Genomic DNA, 18,367 nt, shown 5'->3' with positions numbered 1-18,367 from the left:
AACACTGGTGGACCACTAGGGGTAATAAACACTGGTGGACCACTAGGGGTAATACAACACTGGTGGACCACTAGGGGTAATACAACATCTATACAACACTGGTGGACCACTAGGGAGTAATATACAACACTGGTGGACCACTAGGGGTACAACACTGGTGGACCACTAGGGGTAATACAACAACACTAGTGGACCACTATACAACACTGGTGGACCACTAGGGGTAATACAACATCTATACAACACTGGTGGACCACTAGGGGTAATATACAACATGGTGGACCACTAGGGGTAATACAACATCTATACAACACTGGGGGACCACTAGGGGTAACATCTACTGGTGGACCACTAGGGGGGTAATACAACATCTATACCACTGGGGGACCATAGGGGTCTATACAACACTGGTGGACCACTAGACCACCACTAGGGGTAATACAACATCTATACAACACTGGTGGACCACTAGGGGTAATACAACATCTATACAACACTGGTGGACCACTAGGGGTAATACAACATCTATACAACACTGGTGGACCACTAGGGTAATACAACATCCACTATACAACACTGGTGGACCACTAGGGGTAATACAACACTATACAAATCCACTAGGGGTAATAAACATCTATACAACACTGGTGGACCACTGGGGGTAATACAACGCTGGTGGACCACTAGGGGTAATACAACATCTATGCAATTGGTGACCACTAGGGTAATACAACACTGGTGGACCACTAGGGGAGTAATACAACACTGGTGGACCACTATACAACACTGGGGGACCACTAGGGGTAATACAACACTGGTGGACCACTAGGGGTAATACCACGCTGGTGGACCACTAGGGGTAATACAACATCTATACAACACTGGTGGACCACTAGGGGTAATACAACGCTGGTGGACCACTAGGGGTAATACAACATCTATACAACACTGGTGAACCACTAGGGGTAATACAACACTGGTGGACCACTAGGGGTAATACAACACTGGTGGACCACTAGGGGTAATACAACACTGGGGGACCACTAGGGATAATACAACATCTATACAACACTGGTGGACCACTAGGGGTAATACAACACTGGTGGACCACTAGGGGTAATACAACACTGGTGGACCACTAGGGTAATACAGCACTGGTGGACCACTGGGGTAATACAACATGGTGGACCACTATACAACACTGGTGGACCACTAGGGGTAATACAACATCTATACAACACTGGTGGACCACTAGGGGTAATACAACACTGGTGGACCACTAGGGGTAATACAACACTGGTGGACCACTAGGGGTAATACAACACTGGTGGACCACTAGGGGTAATACAACACTGGTGGACCACTAGGGGTAATACAACATCTATACAACACTGGTGGACCACTAGGGGTAATACAACACTGGTGGACCACTAGGGGTAATACAACATCTGGTGGACCACTAGGGGTAATACAACACTGGTGGACCACTAGGGTAATACAACATCTATACAACACTGGGGACCACTAGGGGTAATACAACGCTGGTGGACCACTAGGGGTAATACCACGCTGGTGGACCACTAGGGGTAATACAACATCTATACAACACTGGTGGACCACTAGGGGTAATACAACGCTATGGACCACTGTGGTACCCAACATCTATACAACACTGGTGAACCACTAGGGGTAATACAACACTGGTGGACCACTAGGGGTAATACAACACTGGTGGACCACTAGGGGTAATACAAAAATGGGGAACCACTAGGGATAATACAACATCTATACAACACTGGTGGACCACTAGGGGTAATACAACACTGGTGGACCACTAGGGGTAATACACTGGTGGACCACTAGGGGTAATACAACACTGGTGGACCACTAGGGGTAATACAACACTGGTGGACCACTAGGGGTAATACAACATCTATACAACACTGGTGAACCACTAGGGGTAATACAACATCCACTATACAACACTGGTGGACCACTAGGGGTAATACAACACTGGGGGACCACTAGGGATAATACAACATCTATACAACACTGGTGGACCACTAGGGGTAATACAACACTGGTGGACCACTAGGGGTAATACAACACTGGTGGACCACTAGGGGTAATACACTGGTGGACCACTAGGGGTAATACAACACTGGTGGACCACTAGGGGTAATACAACATCTATACAACACTGGTGGACCACTAGGGGTAATACAACATCTATACAACACTGGTGGACCACTAGGGGTAATACAACACTGGGGGACCACTAGGGATAATACAACATCTATACAACACTGGTGGACCACTAGGGGTAATACAACACTGGTGGACCACTAGGGGTAATACAACACTGGTGGACCACTAGGGGTAATACAACACTGGTGGACCACTAGGGGCAATACAACACTGGTGGACCACTAGGGGTAATACAACATCTATACAACACTGGTGGACCACTAGGGGTAATACAACATCTGGTGGACCACTAGGGGTAATACAACACTGGTGGACCACTAGGGGTAATACAATGCTGGTGGACCACTAGGGGTAATACAACGCTGGTGGACCACTAGGGGTAATACAACACTGGTGGACCACTAGGGGTAATAACATCTATACAACACTGGGGACCACTAGGGGTAATACAACACTGGTGGACCACTAGGGGTAATACAACGCTGGTGGACCACTAGGGTAATACAATGCTGGTGGACCACTAGCTGGTGGACCACTAGGGGTAATACAAACATCTATACATGGGGACCACTATAATACAACACTGGTGGACCACTAGGGGTAATACAACGCTGGTGGACCACTAGGGGTAATACAACATCTATACAACACTGGTGGACCACTAGGGGTAATACAACACTGGTGGACCACTAGGGGTGGACCACTAGGGATAAAACGCTGGTGGACACTAGGGATAATACACACTGGTGGACCACTAGGGGTAATACAACATCTATACAACCCTGGTGGACCACTAGGGGTAATACAACATCTATACAACACTGGTGGACCACTAGGGGTAATACAACATCTATACAACACTGGTGGACCACTAGGGGTAATACAACGCGGGTGGACCACTAGGGGTAATACAACATATATACAACACTGGTGGACCACTAGGGTAATACAACACTGGTGGACCACTAGGGGTAATACAACATCTATACAACACTGGGGGACCACTAGGGTAATACAACGCTGGTGGACCACTAGGGGTAATACAACGCTGGTGGACCACTAGGGGTAATAAACGCTGGTGGACCACTAGGGGTAATACAACATCTATACAACACTGGTGGACCACTAGGGGTAATACAACATCTATACAACACTGGTGGACCACTAGGGGTAATACAACGCGGGTGGACCACTAGGGGTAATACAACATCTATACAACACTGGTGGACCACTAGGGGTAATACAACGCTGGTGGACCACTAGGGGTAATACAACGCTGGTGGACCACTAGGGGTAATACAACATCTATACAACACTGGTGGACCACTAGGGGTAATACAACACTGGTGGACCACTAGGGGTAATACAACACTGGTGGACCACTAGGGGTATTACAACACTGGTGGACCACTAGGGGTAATACAACATCTATACAACACTGGTGGACCACTAGGGGTAATACAACGCTGGTGGACCACAAGGGGTAATACAACATCTATACAACACTGGTGGACCACTAGGGGTAATACAACACTGGTGGACCGTTAGGGGTAATACAACATCTATACAACACTGGTGGACCACTAGGGTAATACAACGCTGGTGGACCACTAGGGGTAATGCAACATCTATACAACACTGGGGAACCACTAGGGGTAATACAACGCTGGTGGACCACTAGGGGTAATACAACATCTATACAACACTGGGGAACCACTAGGGGTAATACAACGCTGGTGGACCACTAGGGGTAATAAAACGCTGGTGGACCACTAGGGGTAATACAACATCTATACAACACTGGGGAACCACTAGGGGTAATACAACATCTATACAACACTGGTGGACCACTAGGGGTAATACAACATCTATACAACACTGGTGGACCACTAGGGGTACTACAACATCTATACAACACTGGTGGACCACTAGGGGTAATACAACATCTATACAACACTAGTGGACCACTAGGGGTAATACAACACTGGTGGACCACTAGGGATAATACAACGCTGGTGGACCACTAGGGGTAATACAACATGTATACAACACTGGGGGACCACTAGGGGTAAAACAACATCTATACAACACTGGGGGACCACTAGGGGTAATAGCCTGTGGGTGGACCACTAGGGGTAATACAACATCTATACAACACTGGTGGACCACTAGGGGTAATACAACACTGGTGGACCACTAGGGGTAATACAACACTGGTGGACCACTAGGGGTAATACAACATCTATACAACACTGGTGAACCACTAGGGTAATACAACATCTATACAACACTGGTGGACCACTAGAGGTACTACAACATCTATACAACACTGGTGGACCACTAGGGGTAATACAACATCTATACAACACTGGGGAACCACTAGGGGTAATACAACACTGGTGGACCACTAGGGGTACTACAACATCTATACAACACTGGTGGACCACTAGGGGTAATACAACATCTATACAACACTGGTGAACCACTAGGGTACACAACATCTATACAACACTGGTGGACCACTAGGGGTACTACAACATCTATACAACGCTGGTGGACCACTAGGGGTAATACAACACTGGTGGACCACTAGGGGTAATACAACATCTATACAACACTGGTGGAACACTAGGGGTAATACAACACTGGTGGACCACTAGGGGTAATACAACATCTATACAACACTGGTGGACCACTAGGGGTAATACAACATCTATACAACACTGGTGGAACACTAGGGGTAATACAACATCTATACAACACTGGGGAACCACTAGGGGTAATACAACACTGGTGGACCACTAGGGTAATACAACATCTATACAACACTGGTGGACCACTAGGGGTAATACAACATCTATACAACACTGGGGAACCACTAGGGGTAATACAACACTGGTGGACCACTAGGGGTACTACAACATCTATACAACACTGGTGGACCACTAGCGGTACTACAACATCTATACAACACTGAGGAACCACTAGGGGTAATACAACATCTATACAACACTGGTGGACCACTAGGGGTAATACAACATCTATACAACGCTGGTGGACCACTAGGGGTAATACAACACTGGTGGACCACTAGGGGTAATACAACATATATACAACACTGGGGGACCACTAGGGGTACTACAACATCTATTCAACACTGGTGGACCACTAGGGGTAATACAACACTGGTGAACCACTAGGGGTAATACAACATCTATACAACACTGGTGGACCACTAGGGGTAATACAACATCTATACAACGCTGGTGGACCACTAGGGGTAATACAACATCTATACAACACTGGTGGACCACTAGGGGTAATACAACATCTATACAACACTGGTGGACCACTAGGGGTACTACAACACTGGTGGACCACTAGGGGTAATACAACATCTATACAACACTGGTGGACCACTAGGGGTACTACAACATCTATACAACACTGGGGAACCACTAGGGGTAATACAACATCTATACAACACTGGTGGACCACTAGGGGTAATACAACATCTATACAACACTGGTGGACCACTAGGGGTACTACAACATCTATACAACACTGGTGGACCACTAGGGGTAATACAACATCTATACAACACTAGTGGACCACTAGGGGTAATACAACACTGGTGGACCACTAGGGATAATACAACGCTGGTGGACCACTAGGGGTAATACAACATGTATACAACACTGGGGGACCACTAGGGGTAAAACAACATCTATACAACACTGGGGGACCACTAGGGGTAATACAACGGGTGGACCACTAGGGGTAATACAACATCTATACAACACTGGTGGACCACTAGGGGTAATACAACACTGGTGGACCACTAGGGTAATACAACATATATACAACGGTGGACCACTAGGGGTAATACAACATCTATACAACACTGGTGGACCACTAGGGTAATACAACACTGGTGAACCACTAGGGGTAATACAACATCTATACAACACTGGTGGACCACTAGGGGTAATACAACATCTATACAACACTGGTGAACCACTAGGGGTAATACAACACTGGTGGACCACTAGGGGTAATACAACACTGGGGAACCACTAGGGGTAATACAACATATATACAACACTGGGGGACCACTAGGGGTACTACAACATCTATTCAACACTGGTGGACCACTAGGGGTAATACAACACTGGGAACCACTAGGGGTAATACAACATCTATACAACACTGGTGGACCACTAGGGGTAATACAACATCTATACAACACTGGTGGACCACTAGGGGTAATACAACATCTATACAACACTGGGGAACCACTAGGGGTACTACAACATCTATACAACACTGGTGGACCACTAGGGGTATTACAACACTGGGGAACCACTAGGGGGTACAACATATATACAACACTGGGGGACCACTAGGGGTACTACAACATCTATTCAACACTGGTGGACCACTAGGGGTAATACAACACTGGTGAACCACTAGGGGTAATACAACATCTATACAACACTGGTGGACCACTAGTAATACAACATCTATACAACGCTGGTGGACCACTAGGGGTAATACAACATCTATTCAACACTGGTGGACCACTAGGGGTAATACAACATCTATACAACGCTGGTGGACCACTAGGGGTAATACAACATCTATTCAACACTGGTGAACCACTAGGGTAATACAACATCTATACAACACTGGTGAACCACTAGGGGTAATACAACATCTATTCAACACTGGTGGACCACTAGGGGTAATACAACACTGGTGGACCACTAGTAATACAACACTGGTGAACCACTAGGGGTAATACAACATCTATACAACACTGGTGGACCACTAGGGTAATACAACATCTATACAACACTGGTGGACCACTAGGGGTAATACAACATCTATACAACACTGGGGAACCACTAGGGGTAATACAACACTGGTGGACCACTAGGGGTAATACAACATCTATACAACACTGGGGAACCACTAGGGGTAATACAACATCTATACAGCACTGGTGGACCACTAGGGGTAATACAACATCTATACAACACTGGTGGACCACTAGGGGTAATACAACACTGGGGAACCACTAGGGGTAATACAACATCTATACAACACTGGTGAACCACTAGGGGTAATACAACATCTATACAACACTGGTGAACCACTAGGGGTAATACAACACTGGTGGACCACTAGGGGTAATACAACACTGGTGGACCACTAGGGTAATACAACATCTATACAACACTGGTGGAACACTAGGGGTAATACAACACTGGTGGACCACTAGGGGTAATACAACATCTATACAACACTGGTGGACCACTAGGGGTAATACAACATCTATACAACACTGGTGGACCACTAGGGGTAATACAACATCTATACAACACTGGTGGACCACTAGGGGTAATACAACATCTATACAACACTGGGGAACCACTAGGGGTACTACAACATCTATACAACACTGGTGGACCACTAGGGGTATTACAACACTGGGGAACCACTAGGGTAATACAACATATATACAACACTGGGGACCACTAGGGGTACTACAACATCTATTCAACACTGGTGGACCACTAGGGGTAATACAACACTGGTGAACCACTAGGGGTAATACAACATCTATACAACACTGGTGGACCACTAGGGGTAATACAACATCTATACAACGCTGGTGGACCACTAGGGGTAATACAACATCTATTCAACACTGGTGGACCACTAGGGGTAATACAACATCTATACAACGCTGGTGGACCACTAGGGGTAATACAACATCTATTCAACACTGGTGAACCACTAGGGGTAATACAACATCTATACAACACTGGTGAACCACTAGGGGTAATACAACATCTATACAACACTGGTGGACCACTAGGGGTAATACAACACTGGTGGACCACTAGGGGTAATACAACACTGGTGAACCACTAGGGGTAATACAACATCTATACAACACTGGTGGACCACTAGGGGTAATACAACATCTATACAACACTGGTGGACCACTAGGGGTAATACAACATCTATACAACACTGGGGAACCACTAGGGGTAATACAACATCTATACAACACTGGTGGACCACTAGGGGTAATACAACATCTATACAACACTGGTGGACCACTAGGGGTACTACAACATCTATACAACACTGGTGGACCACTAGGGGTAATACAACATCTATACAATGTTAGAGCCCTGAGTACCAGGCCATTAGGACCTGATGGAGGAGCAATAGGGCACCGAGTAGCAGGCCATTAGGACCTGATGGTGGGACAATAGAGCCCTGGGTATGAGACCATTAGGACCTGATGGAGGGACAATAGAGCCCTGAGTACCAGGCCGTTAGTACCTGATGGAGGAGCAATAGAGCCCTGAGTACCAGGCAGTTAGGACTTGACAGAGGGATAATAGAGCCCTGAGTACCAGGCCATTAGGACCTGATGGTGGGACATTAGAGCCCTGAGTACCAGGCCATTAGGACCTGATGGTGGGACATTAGAGCCCTGAGTACCAGGCTGTTAGGACCTGATGGAGGGACAATAGAGCCCTGGGTATGAGACCATTAGGACCTGATGGAGGGACAATAGAGCCCTGAGTACCAGGCCGTTAGTACCTGATGGAGGAGCAATAGAGCAATGAGTACCAGGCCGTTAGTACCTGATGGAGGAGCAATAGAGCCCTGAGTACCAGGCCGTTAGTACCTGATGGAGGAGCAATAGAGCCCTGAGTACCAGGCCGTTAGTACCTGATGGAGGAGCAATAGAGCCCTGCGTACCAGGCAGTTAGGACTTGACAGAGGGATAATAGAGCCCTGAGTACCAGGCCATTTGGAACTGATGGTGGGACATTAGAGCCCTGAGTACCAGGCCATTAGGACCTGATGGAGGAGCAATAGAGCCCTGAGTACCAGGCCGTTAGTACCTGAGGTCGTTAGTGAGTTGGGTCGGCTACTACTAAGGCATGTACAAAGTGCATAAGAAGATATTACCGTGACTCAACAGTCATGTAGAATATTACTGCAGTCATGAATCATGACTGCCGGTGTGGCGTTGTCTGAACATACCTGGCATCTTCAGGAGTCTCTGCGTAGATGTGGTAGGTTCTCTCTTCAGTCACAATGTTCAGAGAATTCTCCTTGGCATGGTTATCTACTATGTCCCTGTAGACAGCAGGATAGGACACCACAGGTTAGAGACGGAGTAGGAATTGGAGAATTTTGGTTAGCTGCAGTAGGCCAACATTGCATTCATCGTAAATCACACCAGGGGCTCTGTCCAAAATGGAACACTAGTGCACTATTTTTGACAAGGGCCTATAACATCAAAAGTAGTGCACTACATAGGGAATAGGGTGTAGGAGAACTATGGGCCCTGGTTAAAAGTAGTGCACTACACAGGGGAATAGGGTGCCATTTGGGACACCGGCCAGGCTCTTACTTGGCGGAGCGGATGTCGATGGTCCCCCTCAGTTTCTCCTCGCTGTCGCTCTCAAAGTACATGAGTTTATCGTCTCTCAGTACGAACCAGCGCAGCTTCCAGTTCCGTCTGGACAGAGTGGACATGCCACCTCCCTTCTTATACAGCCAGCCACTCTTCAGACTGTCCTGCTTAGCCCTGAACCACATGAAGGTTTCGTCCTTCAACACACACCACCTCCGTCGCCACGGGATCATCAGTCCACCTGGGAGAGAGAGAGATTGTCACATTATCTTTCTTCTTCCACCAGCTTGGTTATATGTTCACTTTGGCAACACAAGTTTGGAAGTTAAATTTCCATGCCAATAAAGTGCATTGAATTGAACTGAATTGAGCGAGAAGGGGGAGAGGAATAGAAAAGAGGGAAGAGAAAGGAGAGAGAGGAATAGAGAGAGAGGGAGAGAGAGGAATAGAGAGAAAGGGAGAGAGAGAGAGAGAAGAATGGAGAGAGGAGATGGAATAGAGAAATAGGGAGAGAGACGAAAGAGGAGAGAGAGGGGGAGGAGAGAGAGGAAGGGAGAGAGAGGAATAGGGATATAAGGAGAGAGGGGAGAGAGAAAATAGAGAAATAGGGAGAGAGAGGGAGGAGGAGAGGAGAGGAAGAGAGGGAGAGAGAGAAGGGAGTTAGAAGGGAGATAAAGAGGAGAGAGGGGAGAGAGAAAGAGGGGAGAGGGGGAGAGAGAGAGGAATAGAGAATAGGGAAGAGAGAGCGGGGGAGAGAGAGAGGGATAGAGAAATAGGGGAGAGAGAGGAGAGAGAGAGGGGAGAGAGGAATAGAGAAAGAGGGGGAGAGAGAGAGGAATAGAGAGAGAGGGGAGAGAGAGAGAGGGGGGGGAGAGAAATAGAGAAAGAGAGGGAAAGAGAGAGAGAGGTCCACTCCCCAACCAAGAATATGTGTACTAGACTACTGGAGCTCTACAACATAACAGAAGCCTGCTAGACTACTGGAGCTCTACAACATAACAGAAGCCTGCTAGACTACTGGAGCTCTACAACATAACAGAAGCCTGCTAGACTACTGGAGCTCTACAACATAACAGAAGCCTGCTAGACTACTGGAGCTCTACAACATAACAGAAGCCTGCTGCACTTGTCCACTACAACATAACAGAAGCCTGAGAGACTACTGGAGCTCTACAACATAACAGAAGCCTGCTAGACTACTGGAGCTCTACAACATAACAGAAGCCTGTTAGACTACTGGAGCTCTACAACATAACAGAAGCCTGCTAGACTACTGGAGCTCTACAACATAACAGAAGCCTGCTAGACTACTGGAGCTCTACAACATAACAGAAGCCTGCTAGACTACTGGAGCTCTACAACATAACAGAAGCCTGCTAGACTACTGGATCTCTACAACATAACAGAAGCCTGCTAGACTACTGGAGCTCTACAACATAACAGAAGCCTGCTAGACTACTGGAGCTCTACAACATAACAGAAGCCTGCTGCACTTGTCCACTACAACATAACAGAAGCCTGCTAGACTACTAGAGCTCTACAACATAACAGAAGCCTGCTAGACTACTGGAGCTCTACAACATAACAGAAGCCTGCTAGACTACTAGAGCACTACAACATAACAGAAGCCTGCTAGACTACTGGAGCTCTACAACATAACAGAAGCCTGCTAGACTACTGGAGCTCTACAACATAACAGAAGCCTGCTAGACTACTAGAGCTCTACAACATAACAGAAGCCTGCTAGACTACTGGAGCTCTACAACATAACAGAAGCCTGCTAGACTACTGGAGCTCTACAACATAACAGAAGCCTGCTAGACTACTGGAGCTCTACAACATAACAGAAGCCTGCTAGACTACTGGAGCTCTACAACATAACAGAAGCCTGCTAGACTACTGGAGCTCTACAACATAACAGAAGCCTGCTAGACTACTGGGAGCTCTACAACATAACAGAAGCCTGCTAGACTACTGGAGCTCTACAACATAACAGAAGCCTGCTAGACTACTGGAGCTCTACAACATAACAGAAGCCTGCTAGACTACTGGAGCACTACAACATAACAGGTGCCTGAAACATCTACATACCTGTCAACCAGTGGTTTATCAAGCATCTGTCCCAAATAGCACTCCCCAATGGGCCCTGGTCAAAAGTAGTGCACTATAAAGGGAATAGGGTGCTATTGGTGAATGTACTCACCCTTCATGTAGAGGTAGCTGTGAAAGTATGGAGGCCCAGAGCCGTTCAGTATATTGACCCTTCCATTGGAGACCTCCTCGTCTGTGTCCACATAACCATCGGTGCTTGTGTCACTGTCGATAAACTGAACATCACATACATAGACATATTATTACACAGCTAATGTCTAGCCTGAGCACACACAGATCTGGGACCAGGCTGGGATAGTATGGTTCTGTTATAGATCTGGGACCAGGCTAGGATAGTATGGTTCTGTTATAGATCTGGGACCAGGCTAGGATAGTATGGTTCTGTTATAGATCTGGGACCAGGCTAGGATAGTATGGTTCTGTTATAGATCTGGGACCAGGCTAGGATAGTATGGTTCTGTTATTGATCTGGGACCAGGCTGGGATAGTATGGTTCTGTTAGTGATGTAGGTCTGGGACCAGGCAAGGATAGTATGGTTTTGTTGTAGGTCTGGGACCAGGCTAGGATAGTATGGTTCTGTTATAGATCTGGGACCAGGCTGGGATAGTATGGTTCTGTTATAGATCTGGGACCAGGCTAGGATAGTATGGTTCTGTTATAGATCTGGGACCAGGCTAGGATAGTATGGTTCTGTTAGTGATGTAGGTCTGGGACCAGGCTAGGATAGTATGGTTCTGTTAGTGATGTAGGTCTGGGACCAGGCTAGGATAGTATGGTTCTGTTAGTGATGTAGGTCTGGGACCAGGCTAGGATAGCATGGTTCTGTTATAGATCTGGGACCAGGCTAGGATAGTATGGTTCTGTTAGTGATGTAGGTCTGGGACCAGGCAAGGATAGTATGGTTTTGTTGTAGGTCTGGGACCAGGCTAGGATAGTATGGTTCTGTTGTAGGGCTGGGACCAGGCTAGGAGAGTATGGTTCTGTTGTTGGTCTGGGACCAGGCTAAGATAGTATGGTTCTGTTTTAGATCTGGGACCAGGCTAGGATAGTATGGTTCTGTTATGGATCTGGGACCAGGCTAGGATAGTATGGTTCTATTAGTGATGTAGGTCTGGGACCAGGCTAGGATAGTATGGTTCTGTTATAGATCTGGGACCAGGCTAGGATAGTATGGTTCTGTTAGTGGTGTAGATCTGGGACCAGGCTAGGATAGTATGGTTTTGTTGTAGGTCTGGGACCAGGCTAGGATAGGATGGTTCTGCTGTAGGTCTGGGACCAGGCTAGGATAGTATGGTTCTGTTGTAGGTCTGGGACCAGGCTAGGATAGTATGGTTCTGTTGTAGGGCTGGGACCAGGCTAGGATAGGATGGTTCTGCTGTAGGTCTGGGACCAGGCTAGGATAGTATGGTTCTGTTGTAGGTCTGGGACCAGGCTAGGATAGTATGGTTCTGTTATAGGTCTGGGACCAGGCTAGGATAGTATGGTTCTGTTATAGATCTGGGACCAGGCTAGGATAGTATGGTTCTGTTAGTGGTGTAGATCTGGGACCAGGCTAGGATAGTATGGTTCTGTTGTAGGTCTGGGACCAGGCTAGGATAGTATGGTTCTGTTATAGATCTGGGACCAGGCTAGGATAGTATGGTTCTGTTAGTGGTGTAGATCTGGGACCAGGCTAGGATAGTATGGTTCTGTTATAGATCTGGGACCAGGCTAGGATAGTATGGTTCTGTTAGTGGTGTAGATCTGGGACCAGGCTAGGATAGTATGGTTCTGTTATAGTTCTGGGGCCAGGCTAGGATAGTATGGTTCTGTTAGTGGTGTAGATCTGGGACCAGGCTAGGATAGTATGGTTCTGTTATAGTTCTGGGGCCAGGCTAGGATAGTATGGTTCTGTTTTAGATCTGGGACCAGGCTGGGATAGTATGGTTCTGTTATAGATCTGGGACCAGGCTAGGATAGAATGGTTCTGTTAGTACTGTTATAGATCTGGGACCAGGCTAGGATAGTATGGTTCTGTTGTAGGTCTAGGACCAGGCTAGGATAGTATGGTTCTGTTAGTAATGTTATAGATCTGGGACCAGGCTAGGATAGTATGGTTCTGTTGTAGGTCTGGGACCAGGCTAGGATAGTATGGTTGTATTGTAGGTCTGGGACCAGGCTAGGATAGTATGGTTCTGTTAGTACTGTTATAGATCTGGGACCAGGCTAGGATAGTATGGTTCTGTTGTAGGTCTAGGACCAGGCTAGGATAGTATGGTTCTGTTAGTAATGTTATAGATCTGGGACCAGGCTAGGATAGTATGGTTCTGTTGTAGGTCTGGGACCAGGCTAGGATAGTATGGTTGTATTGTAGGTCTGGGACCAGGCTAGGATAGTATGGTTATGTTGTAGGTCTGGGACCCGGCTCGGATAGCATGGTTCTGTTGTAGTTCTGGGACCAGGCTAGGATAGTATGGTTCTGTTGTAGGTCTGGGACCAGGCTAGGGATAGTATGGTTCTGTTGTAGGTCTGGGACCAGGCTAGGATAGTATGGTTCTGTTGTAGGTCTGGGACCAGGCTAGGATAGTATGGTTCTGTTGTTGGTCTGGGACCAGGCTAAGATAGTATGGTTATGTTGTAGGTCTGGGACCAGGCTACAAAAGGTCTATTTGACTGAAAGGCCTTTCTACTATTTGAATCACGTATATACAGTGCCTTGCGAAAGTATTATTTATGAACTTTGCGACCTTTTGCCACATTTCAGGCTTCAAACATAAAGATATAAAACTGTATTTTTTGTGAAGAATCAACAGCAAGTGGGACACAATCATGAAGTGGAACGGCATTTATTGTATATTTCAAACTTTTTAACAAATCAAAAACTGAAAAATTGGGCGTGCAAAATTATTCAGCCCCTTTACTTTCAGTGCAGCAAACTCTCTCCAGAAGTTCAGTGAGGATCTCTGAATGATCCAATGTTGACCTAAATGACTAATTATGATAAATACAATCCACCTGTGTGTAATCAAGTCTCCGTATAAATGCACCTGCACTGTGATAGTCTCAGAGGTCCGTTAAAAGCGCAGAGAGCATCATGAAGAACAAGGAACACACCAGGCAGGTCCGAGATACTGTTGTGAAGAAGTTTAAAGCGGTTTGGATACAAAAAGATTTCCCAAGCTTTAAACATCCCAAGGAGCACTGTGCAAGCGATAATATTGACATGGAAGGAGTATCAGACCACTGCAAATCTAACAAGACCTGGCCGTCCCTCTAAACTTTCAGCTCATACAAGGAGAAGACTGATCAGAGATGCAGCCAAGAGGCCCATGATCACTCTGGATGAACTGCAGAGATCTACAGCTGAGGTGGGAGACTCTGTCCATAGGACAACAATCAGTCGTATATTGCACAAATCTGGCCTTTATGGAAGAGTGGCAAGAAGAAAGCCATTTCTTAAAGATATCCATAAAAAGTGTTGTTTAATGTTTGCCACAAGCCACCTGGGAGACACACCAAACATGTGGAAGAAGGTGCTCTGGTCAGATAACCAAAATTGAACTTTTTGGCAACAATGCAAAACGTTATGTTTGGCGTAAAAGCAACACAGCTCATCACCCTGAACACACCATACCCACTGTCAAACATGGTGGTGGCAGCATCATGGTTTGGGCCTGCTTTTCTTCAGCAGGGACAGGGAAGATGGTTAAAATTGATGGGAAGATGGATGGAGCCAAATACAGGACCATTCTGGAAGAAAACCTGATGGAGTCTGCAAAAGACCTGAGACTGGGACGGAGATTTGTCTTCCAACAAGACAATGATCCAAAACATAAAGCAAAATCTACAATGGAATGGTTCAAAAATAAACATATCCAGGTGTTAGAATGGCCAAGTCAAAGTCCAGACCTGAATCCAATCGAGAATCTGTGGAAAGAACTGAAAACTGCTGTTCACAAATGCTCTCCATCCAACCTCACTGAGCTCGAGCTGTTTTGCAAGGAGGAATGGGAAAAAATTTCAGTCTCTCGATGTGCAAAACTGATAGAGACATACCCCAAGCGATTTACAGCTGTAATCGCAGCAAAAGGTGGAGCTACAAAGTATTAACTTAAGGGGGCTGAATAATTTTGCACGCCCAATTTTTCAGTTTTTGATTTGTTAAAAAAGTTTGAAATATCCAATAAATGTCGTTCCACTTCATGATTGTGTCCCACTTGTTGTTGATTCTTCACCAAAAAATACAGTTTTATATCTTTATGTTTGAAGCCTGAAATGTGGCAAAAGGTTGCAAAGTTCAAGGGAGCCGAATACTTTCGCAAAGGTACTGTATACACTCCTTCTGTGGCCTCCAACTGCTCTTAATCATGTATATATTTTTTGATCCATACTGGATATTTTTCTGCCACCCTGAGATTCAGGGTCAGTGGGCAGGTATTCTGCCGCTGTGTACTCTCTGTTTAAGGCCAAATGGCATTCTAGTTTGCTCTGTTTTTTTGATTCTGTCCAATGTGTGATTTGGTTGGGTCTAATTGTGTTGCTGTCCTGGGGCTCTCGCTCTCTCTCTCTCGCTCTCTCTCTCTCGCTCTCTCTCTCTCTCTCTCTCGCTCTCTCTCTCTCTCTCTCTCTCTCTCTTTCTCTCTCTCTCATACAGTCCCCTGTATGTCATGGGCTCTCCAACCCTGTTCCTGCAGCTATCCAAGTGCTTAATTATTGAAAACAAATTCAATCTGTTGGGGAAGCTCAATAGTAACATGTTTTCACAATGAAACATATTTCATTAAACTGTTGACGGGGAGGAGATGGAAACGCATGGTACTGTATAGTTAAAGTTATTATGAAAATATATTTTTTTAAATCCCCTATTACTAGGCTATTCACTACAAATTTTAGGCTAACTGTAAACTGGCCTGCTCAATCAATGAACCAACAGCATCGCCTCGGGCTGTATGTTCTCTCCCAGACTCATGGGTAGAACGTTTGGTGCATAGCAGAAGGTAACCAGTCCACCCATGATGCATCATAATACAGTCTACACTCAAAGGCCAGTAATAGAATTTGTTTAATTTTGGAGTATAGGGTATAGCAGGGAAGGGCAACTTAGATGGGGTGGGGCCACCAATTTAGATGGGGTTGGGGGCCACCAACTTAGATGGGGTTGGGGGTCACCAACTTAGATGGGGTTGGGGGCCACCAACTTAGATGGGGTTGGGGTCACCAACTTAGATGGGGTTGGGGGCCACCCAACTTAGATGGGGGGTGGGGGCCACCAAAAAGCAGAACTCATCATGAGGGGGTCGCAATGGCTCGTGGGTCTGCGTACCCACATCCATGATGAGTTAATTTCCTGGATTCTACACATCTCGCCACAGGGTGGAGACAAATGTTTGCAGTTTTGAATATGATAACTGATGATCAATGGGCCCCACCCCGTTCGGTAATTTGACAATGCTTACTACACGTTTAGATACAGTAGCTGACCGCTAGACTAACTTACCAACTAACTGACCTATTAATCTAACTGTCAACAGTAAGTTGGGTCCTCGACTGGGTACCTGGTCTGCAAAAGGTGGGGGGGGATGACCGCCAGTTGCCCATCCCGAGGCTAGACCAATTATATAACAAAGATGTCTTAAATCGGCCATGTGTCATATGTGGTTGGCTTTGTATTGTATAACAGCACAATTATCATCAGGTTTTCTTCAGGCTTGGCTCATAGATGGACCGATGCTCATGCATCAGCTCTAATATGCCTATGGGTGTTTTGAATGAATCAGCACCTTTAGAAAGGGCTGGCCAGTTTGTTGTTAGGCTTTGAAACAACATCCACAACAAACATGTTTACACTGTTAAAACCTGCTGTTGAACATCTTTCCTCAAATTAATCATTACAGGGAGGTGAGTTAGAGTGGTTAAAGGGACAATATAGCCCTGAGTACCAGTCCATTAGGATCTGATGGAGGGACAATAGAGCCCTGAGTACCAGGCCATTAGGATCTGATGGAGGGACAATAGAGCCCTGAGTACCAGGCCATTAGGATCTAATGGAGGGACAGTAGAGCCCTGAGTAGTACAAGGCCATTAGGATCTGATGGAGGGACAATAGAGCCTGAGTACCAGGCCATTAGGATCTGATGGAGGGACAATAGAGCCCTGAGTACCAGGCCATTAGGATCTAATGGAGTGACAATAGAGCCCTGAGTAGTACAAGGCCATTAGGATCTGATGGAGGGACAATAGAGCCCTGAGTACCAGGCCATTAGGATCTGATGGAGGGACAATAGAGCCCTGAGTACCAGGCCATTAGGATCTGATAGAGGGACAATAGAGCCCTGAGTAACATGCTGTTAGGACCTGATGGAGGGACAGTAGAGCCCTGAGTAACAGGCCGTTAGGACCTGATGGAGGGACAATAGAGCCCTGAGTACCAGGCCATTAGGACCTGATGGAGGGACAATAGAGCCCTGAGTACCAGGCCGTTAGGACCTGATGGAGGGACAATAGAGCCCTGAGTACCTGGCCATTAGGACCTGATGGAGGGACAATAGAGCCCTGAGTACCTGGCCATTAGGACCTGATGGAGGGACAATAGAGCCCTGAGTACCAGGCCACCAGGC

The 18,367-nt window shown here is 46.5% G+C and overlaps 1 protein-coding gene across 1 annotated transcript in view; it reads right to left on the bottom strand.

Annotated features, from left to right (window-relative positions):
* Window positions 1-9,282: 9,282 nt before the first annotated feature.
* The window catches only part of LOC135534372 (unconventional myosin-X-like), a gene marked incomplete at its 3' end in the record, with an annotated part of 29,415 nt that continues 20,330 nt past the window's right edge, over window positions 9,283-18,367 (bottom strand). Inside the window, exons 5-7 of the mRNA XM_064961395.1 lie at window positions 11,862-11,985; window positions 9,656-9,899; window positions 9,283-9,378 (exon numbers count right to left, since the gene is read on the bottom strand). Coding sequence (XP_064817467.1) covers window positions 9,283-9,378; window positions 9,656-9,899; window positions 11,862-11,985 — 464 coding nt within the window. The remainder of the gene's footprint in view (window positions 9,379-9,655; window positions 9,900-11,861; window positions 11,986-18,367) is intronic.

Source organism: Oncorhynchus masou, unplaced genomic scaffold (assembly GCF_036934945.1).
Source record: "Oncorhynchus masou masou isolate Uvic2021 unplaced genomic scaffold, UVic_Omas_1.1 unplaced_scaffold_3313, whole genome shotgun sequence".
Taxonomy (NCBI): Eukaryota; Metazoa; Chordata; class Actinopteri; order Salmoniformes; family Salmonidae; genus Oncorhynchus; species Oncorhynchus masou.
This window is presented reverse-complemented; position numbering and strand designations above follow the sequence as displayed.